This window comes from Populus alba, chromosome 11 (genome assembly GCF_005239225.2).
Source record: "Populus alba chromosome 11, ASM523922v2, whole genome shotgun sequence".
Taxonomy (NCBI): Eukaryota; Viridiplantae; Streptophyta; class Magnoliopsida; order Malpighiales; family Salicaceae; genus Populus; species Populus alba.
The window spans coordinates 3,818,745-3,829,651 of record NC_133294.1 but is presented as its reverse complement, the minus strand read 5'-3'; the positions used below and the strand labels follow the sequence as shown (position 1 = coordinate 3,829,651).

The window sequence follows — 10,907 nt, the reverse complement described above, 5'->3', positions numbered from 1 at the left end:
GAAGGTCAGGAAAGTCATTGGCAACTTCCCCTAATGCCATCCCTGCCTTTGCCAATGATTCAAATACTCAGAACTCTGTGTATGATATGTAATATATCCGTGTTTAAAAGTTTGTTTAGTTTTCGTTTTAATAATATATTTTTTAAAAAAATATTTTTTATTTTTTCTTTAATATGCTGAAATAAAAATAATTTTTTTAAAAAAATTATTTAAAAAGTTATTTTAATATATTTTTTAATTAAAAATTTTAATGACTATTATATTAATAATTACACAACTCAAATATAAAATCACTAAAAAAAAAATTTGTTTTTTATTTCAGACTCCACTGACCAACTAATAGATTGTTAAGATAAGAGCATGTTTGGTAGTGTGGTAGCGTTTGTTTTTCAACTAGTTTTTCGTGCGCTGAAATACATGCCAATAATTTTTTTTATTTTTTAAAAATTATTTTTGACAACAAACACATCAAAACGATCTAAAAAATACAAACCACACTTAATTTTAATCAAAAAAAATTAAAATCTGATGAAATACCGTTTGGAACGCAATATCAAACGGTGCAGAAGAGCCTCGATGATACTGGTGGGTGAAGTAAGAAGAAGTGAAGAGCCGTGTGAGTTGATGGAAGGGATTGTGTTTGTGTGAGTGTCTCTAATGTCTCTTTTGGTAATTATACTCCACGCGTGATAAATGATTTTAGCAAATAAAAAAAAAAAGAAGAAAGAAAATGGTCCTAACGCGGAAATGACCCAAACCCCAGAGACTTGTGAGGTTGACTTAAAAGCAGAAAATTGATGGACTGATGAGAGAACATCAGCGAAGGGAAAGTGAAGATTGCAGGTACTCTCTCTCTCTCTCTCTCTCTCTCTTATCTCTTTTAGTATTATGTTATATTGTGAAATGTAACTCTGCTGTAACTGAGAATCACTTCGATTAATTCACTATTAGAAACTAATTATTGATGATCTCATCAACCGATTTTGTTGGTTCAGCATAGAGATTTATCATATCTACAAGTATTTTTCTGAAAGGGCATGGAGGAGTTGATTGCTGGGAAATAACTTCAAAATTGTCTCACAGAAAAAGTAAGATAATAATATATGAACACTTCAGCTTATTGGTGTGCTGTCGATCTTGATCTATCGACTTTAATCCTGCAATTCCTTTTTTTTTGTCCAGATCTTTGTAAAGTCTTATCTTTGCTAGACTCGAAATGGCTGCTGGGAAATATCAAGAATCCTACTCTTCTCGGTTTTCTAATTGTAAATATCAAGTGTTCTTGAGTTTTAGAGGTGAAGACACCCGCAAGAACTTTACCGATCACCTCTACTGGGCCCTGGTTCAAGCGGGTTTTCACACATTTAGAGATGATGATGAGATTCGGAGAGGAGAGAATATAGAGTTGGAGCTCCAGAAGGCAATACAAGAATCGAAAATATCGATAATCGTGTTCTCCAAAGACTATGCTCGGTCGAGATGGTGCCTCGATGAACTTGTGAAGATCATGGAACATAAGAGGACTGCCGGCTCCATTGTTTTGCCGGTATTCTACCATGTGAATCCATCTGAAGTCAGAAATCAAACAGGGAGCTTCGCTGCAGCATTTGTGGAACAAGAAAAGCGCTTCAAGGAGGAGATGGAGCGGGTGAATGGGTGGAGGATTGCTTTGAAGGAAGTTGCAGATTTAGCTGGAAAAGATTTAAGAGATGGGTAAGTTGCATCTCTTGATTAAACTACACAAAGCATAAGACTAGAGTGCTGCTCGTGAACTCTTAATTTCTTTCAGTTAAGTATTTAAATGAAGACCGATAAGAAAACATAAAAGAAAAAAAAATTACTTATAATTTCTTTCTTTTTTTTGTTTGTTTTTTTTTTTTCCAAACATGATTTGGTTTTAGTAGGTGGTGATAACGCACCTACAAATTTAACTATCAATCATTGACATGCAACCTGCTTTAATTTCTTAGCTAAATGTTGTCTATTTTTATCCTTTATAGAGAGACTAGCAATTATCATACATCGTACTTTACGTTTTGATGTAGTTACGAGGCACAATTTGTCCAATCTATTGTGGAGAATGTCTCAAAGCATTTGGATCCAAAAATATTTCATGTCCCCCTTCATTTCATTGGAAGAGATCCTCTGGTACAAGATATCAACTCATGGTTGCAAGATGGATCCCATGGTGCTGCCATTGCTTTACTCTATGGAATTGGTGGAGTTGGAAAGACAGCCATAGCTAAGAGTGTTTTTAACCAGAACTTTTATAAATTTGAAGGAAAGAGCTTCCTGTCAAATTTTAGATCAAAGCATATAGTTTGCCTACAGAGGCAACTTCTTTCCGACTTCCTAAAAAAGACTGTTGATGAGATAAATGATGAAGATGAAGGAATTCTGAAGATTAAGGATGCATTATGTTGCAGAAGAACTCTTATTGTTCTAGATGATGTGGACAAAAGGGACCAATTCAATAAAATCATTGGCATGCAAAATTGGCTTTGTAAAGGAAGTAAAATCATTGTTACAACCAGAAATAAAGGTTTGTTTTCAGCTAATGATATTGAGTGGTTCGAGTGCAAAGTCGAACCTTTGGATAACAAAAAATCGCTTGAGCTTTTCAGTTGGAATGCCTTTGGAAGAGCTGACCCTGTTGATGGTTTTGTAGAAGACTCTTGGAAAATAGTACATCATTGTAATGGACTTCCATTAGCTCTTGGAGTTATTGGCTCTTCATTGTCCGGAAAAGGAAGTGAAATATGGGAAAGCGCATTACAACAAATGGAAGTGATTCCAAATTGTGAAGTTCAAAAGGTTCTTCAAATAAGTTACGACTCTCTTAATGATGATTACCAGAAGGGTTTATTCCTTGATATTGCTTGTTTCTTTAATGGAATGGATGATGATGATGCAGTTAAAATACTGGATGGGCTCAATAAAGGTGCAAGATTTGGGATTGACAATCTCATCGATAGATGTCTTGTTGAAATCAACAGTGATCAAAGGTTGTGGATGCATCAACTAGTAAGAGATATGGGTAGGGAAATTGCTCGTCAAGAATCACTCAAATGTAAAAGAATATGGCGTCACGGGGATGCTTTTACAGTTTTGAAAGGAACTACTGTAAGTAGCTCAATTTTTTTTTTTTGTCTGCTTAAATGGTTTGTGGTGCCTCGACATATTCATTCCTTTACTTTCCTTTCTCATGTACTTTTAATATTATTATGCAGGATGCTGAAAATTTGCGTGGCCTTACCATTGATATGCATGCATTAATGGAAGATAATTATGCAGAAGATGTCTGTACCGATTCAATGGTTCTCAGCAGGCTTAACTTCTTTCAACAATGGCTTTCTGATTTTGTCGATGGGAGAAAATTACAAACAGGCCAAACAAGTTTGTTTCCCATCCTCAACGCGAATGCTTTTAGAAAGATGCCAGATGTAAAATTTCTCCAACTAAACTACACTAATTTTCATGGAAGTTTTGAGCACTTTCCCAAGAATTTGATATGGTTATGTTGGCATGGATTGTCTTGGAGATCCATACCAAATCACGTATGCTTGGAGAAGCTTGTAGTTCTTGATCTATCCAGAAGTTGTCTAGTTGATGCCTGGAAAGGCAAACTGGTATGTATAAACTAAATTCATGTATTGTCACAGTTTCTATAGCTATCTCTCTCGTTTTCAATTGATAACAACTAAATTCATGTATTGTCACAGTTTCTTCCAAAATTGAAAGTTCTTGATCTCCGTCACTCTCGTGATCTCATTAGAACCCCTGACTTCTCGGGTCTCCCAACCCTTGAAAAGCTAATACTTGAAGACTGCATCCGTTTGGTTCAAATTCACAATTCTATTGGTGATTTACAAAGACTGTTGATCTTAAATATAAGAAATTGTACAAGTCTTATGGAGCTTCCAGAAGAAATGAGTAGATTGATTTCACTTCAAGAGCTGGTTCTAGATGGTTGCTCAAATCTGGACATCTTGAATATGAAGTTAGAGCATCATCAGGGGCGCAACTTGCTTCAAAGTGATGGAATTGTTGCAAGTGCATTGTACATTACATCTCTTCCATTGAAGCTATTCTTTTCCTATAGGTTTTCAGCGAGGAAAATGTTGAGATTTACCTCGTTTTCACTGCCACGCTCCTTGAAGAGTCTAGATTTAAGTGGAACTCCAATTCGTTTTCTTCCAGAAAGCATCAAGGATCTTGGTATGCTCGATCGCCTATGTTTAAGAAATTGCAAAATGCTTGAGGCACTCCCAGAGCTTCCATCCCATTTGGGTTGGTTAGATGTGTCCTTTTGCTTTTCACTGCAAAGACTTGCAAATCCAAAGCTTTTGACTATAGCAGAAGGTTGTGATCACTTGGTCGATTTCCAAGATATGATAAAGCAACAATTAATCCAAAAGTTTGACTCTCACATGTTCAGAATAATAGAAACGGTTGTTAATGCTCAAATACAGCCATCCGGATTTCAGGTCCTCCCTCGCCCATTTTATTGTCTTTGAAATCTACATTTGAATATTTTTCTTTTGCTCATTTTATAGACATTGTTTTGGTGGTACAGATAATACTTGATGATGACAAACTCTACGTATATGTATTTGATGAAGATGAGATGTTAAGGGGGTTGTATGAGGAGGAAGAAGAGGATAAATGGCTAATTCAGAATGAGTTTGTAGATAACTTTTCATTTAAAATATCCTTACCTCCTGCGCCTCGGATATGCGGCTTTAATCTGTTTGCGAGGTATAGCGTGACATCTGGGTACCGTTACTATAGTTACGTTGATCTTGAAATCATAAACAATACCAGTGGTCGATCCTTGCGTCGTCAAGCCTTTGTCATGGCGTCGTCAAGCACTGAATCCCAATCGCTAAGCCACTTCAAATTAAGGGTCAACGATCCTACATTTGATAATGGTGATGATGTGAGTATTTCAGTGCGTCCACATGATCCATGTATTCAAGTAAGGACGATTGGTATACGATGGTTGCATCAAGAGGAAGGAAAGGATGATGATTTTATCCAATCAAAGGATGAAGTTATCAATGCCCACAACTGTAGCGATGAAGATGATGATGATGCAGCACACGTAGCCAAAGTAGAAATAGCTTCTCGTATTTTTAGAAATTATTATTGTGCTTTCCATGGTAAATACAGTAAATACAGTGCTCGCAATATCGCTTTGTGGTATTTTGCAAAGAAAGGTCTAGAACTTGTATTACTTTTGGCTTCATTACGGAGAGGTTTGTTTTTTTAGACTAAATGAACAAGTATTGAAGATAGTTTTGTATATTCAGGAATCTTTCTCCTTTATGTGTGTAGGGTGAGACTTTTTATTTTAAAAAGTTTGTAAGGGTTTTTATACTTTTTTAATGTTATATGATATTATTTTATTATTAAATTTTATTTATAAGATCTTGTATTTATAATAAAAATATATTAAATATCCCATCTTACATATCAACCCTTTATTGGTCATATATATATATAATGTCTATTTATTTTTCATGTTATTTTTTAATTTTATTTCATCTTTTTATGTAAAAATATAATTAAAATAACACGGTAAAATTGGATTAGTAAGAAATTTTTTATTTCTACAAATACCCCCATTGAGATAAGTTTACTTACATTTAAAAATAAGTTGGTTTGTCTTCAAAATATAGTTAAGAGGATTTTATACTTTGAATATATTTCTTTTTAATTAAAATTTGATGAAAATAAAGACGATTGGTGTACAATGGTTGCATGAAGAGGAAGGAAAGGATGATGATTTTATCCAATCAAAAGATGAAGTTATCAATGCCCACAACAGTAGCGATGATGCACACGCGGCCAAAGTAGAAATAGCTTCTCGTATGTTTAGAAATTATTATTGTGCTTTACATGCTAACCTCCTCAATTATGGCAATTTCTCTTGGAGAGAAGGGAAAGAGAAACTTGCTGGTACTCTCTCTTTCTTATCTCCTGTTTACTTTGGTTCCAGCTGTTGTCTTGTTTTCTTTGTTGATGATCACTTAGATTAAACCACCGTTACTGACTACTTGTTCATCATCTCATCTTATCATGCCACTCAAAAAATTATAAACTAACAAATTCACCTCCGTGGGCTTTGTAAGGATTACAAGATGTGTGCTTTCTAAATAATTAAGGCTTACATAGCCAGATGGGGATCCTTAATGACTTTCCTTTCTTGCTCCATCTGTGCTTCTAAATGTGTGGTAGCAAGTGCGTATAACATATGTACAGATATTTCTCTGAAAGGGTCTGTGGGAGTTGATTGCTGTTATAAAGAAAAAGTATAAAGAGTTAATATGCTTTGGAAACTTATCTTTATTAACTCAATGGACGATGTATATATACAGCCATGAAGAATGAACATGATAAACTCTCCTAACAACCTGATAACAGAGGATCAATTTGAATTTCAAAATACTGGAATCCTAACAGCATTTATATTCCTGAAGACTAGCACAGAATCCTATCTATACATGATTCCTGAAGACCAGCACTGCTATGTTACCCTGAAGACCAGCACTGCTATGTTACGTGTTGCTGGCTGACATCCCTCCTCAAGATGGACGACCTTGAGTAAGTCCAATCTTGTCCTTGAGTAACTCAAACCGATAGCGAGGAAGAGATTTTGTTAGTGCATCTGCAAGTTGATCATCAGAGGATACATGACAAACTCTAAGAACTCCAGACTGAACTCTTTCACGGATAAAATGGAAATCAATGGAGACATGTTTCATCCTTGAATGAAAGACTGGATTTGAACTAAGTTGTGTTGCACCAATATTATCACAATAAATCACAGGCACTTGTTTAATTGAATATTGAAGTTCATTTAATAATGAACATACCCAGCTGATTTCTGAAGCAGTGTCAGCTACTGAACGATATTCCGCCTCCGTTGATGATCTAGCAATGGTTTGTTGTTTCTTGGATGACCATGAGACAGGATTCTGACCAAGGTATAGAATGTAGGCACTAGTGCAGGAGAAGTCATCCTTGTTTCCCCCTCAATCGGCATCTGAAAACGCATGCAAGTGAGCAGGGGATTGCTGATGCAGAAGAAGGCCTACGTTACTGGTGCCTGAAAGATAACGCAGGAGGCGTTTGACAAGTCTCCAATGTTCATCAGTCGGTTTGTGCATGAACTGTGACAATTTGTTCACAGCAAAAGAGACATCTGGTCGGGTGAGGGACAGATATTGGAGACTGCCAACTGTGGCACGATATTCTGAGGGATCAAGGAGCAATTTACCCAGTGCGAGAGCTGGAGGAGGACCCGGTGGCAGTGGAGTAGTTACAGGCCTTGAGTTGCTCATGTTGGTACGATGCAGGAGATCCTGAACATATCTGTGCTGAGAAAGAACCAACCCGCGAGGATGTGATTGGATTTCAACACCAAGGAAATAAGTCAAAGAGCCAAGATCTTTGAGGGAGAATCGCTTGGCTAAATTTTGAACAAGTTGATCGACTGCATGCTCATCATCACCTGTGATGATAATATCATCGACATAAACCAATAAATATAGAAGATGTCCAGGATGTTTAAGAATGAACAGGGACGTATCATTCACTGAATTTGTGAAGCCGCTAGCAATCAGAAAGGAGCGAAGTTCATGGTACCATGCACGTGGTGCTTGCTTTAGACCATAAATAGCTTTTCGCAGTTTGCAGACAAAATTTGGGTGTTCTTTGTCTACAAACGCAGGAGGTTGAACCATGTATACATCCTCCTGCAGGTGTCCCTGCAGAAAAGCGTTGTTGACATCCAACTGTCGCAACTTCCATCCACTACTGACTGCAATGGACAAAACAAGACGCACTGTGGTCGGCTTGACAACCGGACTGAAGGTTTCGGTATAGTCGAGCCCTGGTCGCTGGTGAAAGCCTTTGGCCACCAAGCGTGCTTTATAACGAGAGATACTGCCATTTGAATCTCGCTTGACCCTGAAAATCCATTTACAACCAACTAAGTTAGAGGCACAGTGAGGAGAAACCAAATCCCATGTGTGATTTTGGATGAGAGCATTAAACTCATCCTGCATGGCATGACGCCATTTGACATCTTTTAAAGCTGTGGCAACAGAGGTGGGCTCTTGAAGATCAGATGAGGGAAGATGGGACAGGAAGGTGAGTTTGCTGATAGGTTTATGGATATTGTTTTTGGATCTGGTTGTCATGGGATGAGAAGGAATAATAGGTTGAGCTGGGGGTGGATGTTGGATTATTGAGGACGGTAAGATGGGCAGTATAGTGGAAGGTTGTGTCGTTTGTATGGTGGGAGGGCTGCTGGCTGATGTTGTAATGGAGCTGCTGACAGGGCGTGCGGCAGAAGGTGGAACTGCAGGTGGCGTGAATGAAGAAGATTGAGATGCAGGTGTCACAATAGAAAGAATAGATGGTATTCCTGCATGAAGAGAGGAAGAGGTGGACACATATGGTGATTGTAGCAAATTAGGATATGGAAAGGTGGTCTCATCAAACCGAACATGACGGGAAGAAAAAGTTTTTGAAAACCGGGGATCAAAACAAATGTAGGCACTTTGAGATAAGGAGTATCCAAGAAATACGCATGGTGTGGACCGGATATCAAGTTTATGAGCAGAATATGGACGTAGCCATGGATAGCACAAGCATCCGAAAATTCGCAGTTTAGCATAGTTTGGAGATTTTTTGAAGATAAGTTCAAAAGGAGAAAAATAGTTTAAAGAAGGTGATGGCATCCGATTTATTAAATAAATTGCAGTGGAAAATGCGAAAGACCAAAAATTTTTAGGTAATGAAGCATGAGTTAGAAGTGAAAGACTAGTTTCAACTACGTGTCTGTGTTTTCGTTCAGAGATACCATTATGTTCAGGTGTGTGTGGTGGAGAAGTATGATGAGAAATACCATGTATTTGAAAAAAATCTTTGAGAGCTGTAAATTCACCGCCATTATCGGAATAGAAGGTGACGATTTTATTCTTGAAATAATTTTCAACAATGGCTTTAAAGCGAATGAAAGTAGACTTGACATCAGATTTGCGTTGCAAAGGATAAAACCATGTATACCGTGTAAAATGATCCACAAAGATAATATAATATTTGAAGCCATCAATTGAGTGTATAGGCGCAGTCCATACATCAGAGAAAATTATTTCAAGAGGAGCATGAGATTCTAAAGTGGAAGCTGAGAATGGAAGTTTGTGACTCTTGTTACACTGACAGGCATTGCAGGAAAGCTGTTTGGTCATTGAACTAGCATGTAGATTGTTTTTAGAAAGAATAACATTAAGAATAGGCAATGATGGGTGACCTAAACGAAAATGCCAATTGATGGGTGCAGTTTTTGAAATAGAAAATGCAGTTGGAGAGGGGGACATTGGAATGAACTCCGGCCATTCATAAACGCCACCTTTGCTCTCACCCTGAGCGCGAACCACTCCCGTTAGCAGATCCTTCACAAGAAAACACCAAGGTAAGAATTCAATAGAGATATTATTGGTTACACAAAATTGATAAATGGATAGAAGATTTTTTTTTAATGTCAGGAACACAAAGAATGTTCCTGAGATTAAAAACAGAAGAGCCTGAAAGTAGAGTGGAGGAACCGGTATGGGTAATGTGCAAGCCTGTACCATCTCCTATCATGACATCATCTCCACCAGTATATGGAGTGTGGAGAGACAGATTGTTCAGATCAGCGGTGATATGGTGAGAAGCACCACTATCCAGCAACCATGAAGAAGTGCTGGTTGAATTGGTTACAGGATGGTTTGTTGCAGTGCTGGCTGCAAGATGAACCTGTGGCTGCCAAGAGGTGGTACTGGTGCTACTGTTGGAATGAACTGCTTTTTGGGGTATAAACTTGAATGAGGGGCATCTTTTCGCCGTGTGCCCTTGAAGGCCACAGACCTGGCAATATCCCAGGTAAGGGCGAGGACCAGGTCGTGGGGAATATTGAGGTGCTTGATTGTGTAAGTGTCCTTGTTGTCTAGAAGAATTGTGAGATGGGGCGGTCCATTGCTGTGAGGGAGGAGGAGTGTATCGACCAAAATGGTTCTGTGATCGATATCCAGATCGATTAAATGCTGCATTGGCTGTAGGAGTAAACTGGGAAGAGACTTTTGGTGGTGAATTGAGAGAAGCTTCAAACATGAGTAGTTTTTCATGAAGTTCATCAAAGGTAATGGATGTGTCTCTGGCTTGTACAACACGTACAAGTTCTTTGTATTCATCTCCCAATTCTTCCAAAATTTTGTCTGTGATATCTTCACCATCGATGGGTGCTCCCAACATTGCTAATTCATCTGCTCGGGCTTTAACAGAGTGAATGAAGTCAGAAATGGATAGAGAGCCCTTTGTAAGAGCTTTGAAGGTTGCTTTAACTTGCTTGATGCGGCCTCTGGACGGGGTTGCATATGTTGAAGCTAAGATGTTCCAAGCTTGTTGTGATGTTTTTGCACAAGCAATAAAAGGAATGATTGAGTGGTGAAGAGCACCAATGAGAGCATTTAGGAGAAGTTGATCCTGACGTATCCATGCATGATAGGCAGGATTAAGAGTATTTGAGGTGTCATTGTTGATAAATTGTGGTGGACAGGGATTGGTTCCATCAACAAAACCTTGAAGATCATAACCTATAAAAAGTGTTTGGAATTGCAATTTCCAGGACAAGTAATTGGAGCTAGTGAGCTTGAGGGGAGCCTGTGCCGTGACATTAATGGTCACCAGGTTGGGTAGGCTGCTGTGATATTGGCTAGTGTGGTTGGAATCAGTCATGATGAGTAGAATGGGAAAGAAAAAAAAATTTAAAGACGCTCTGATACCATATAAAGAGTTAATATGCTTTGGAAACTTATCTTTATTAACTCAATGGACGATGTATATATACAGCCATG

General features: G+C 37.9%; 1 protein-coding gene across 2 annotated transcripts; it reads left to right on the top strand.

Moving 5' to 3' along the window:
* The first annotated feature begins 721 nt into the window (after window positions 1–721).
* On the top strand, window positions 722–5,324 carry LOC118035072 (disease resistance protein Roq1-like). 2 transcript variants are annotated; one of them, XM_073412482.1, is made up of 6 exons: window positions 722–843; window positions 1,183–1,713; window positions 2,046–3,123; window positions 3,231–3,629; window positions 3,723–4,487; window positions 4,577–5,324. In XM_073412482.1, exons 2-6 carry the CDS (start codon window positions 1,217–1,219, stop codon window positions 5,270–5,272), a joined length of 3,435 nt encoding a protein of 1,144 aa, XP_073268583.1. In that variant the 5' UTR covers window positions 722–843; window positions 1,183–1,216; the 3' UTR covers window positions 5,273–5,324. The 2 variants fall into 2 exon arrangements, with proteins under 2 accessions (XP_073268583.1, XP_073268582.1); XM_073412481.1 differs by lacking the exon at window positions 722–843 and adding an exon at window positions 853–1,088.
* The last annotated feature ends 5,583 nt before the right edge of the window (window positions 5,325–10,907 follow it).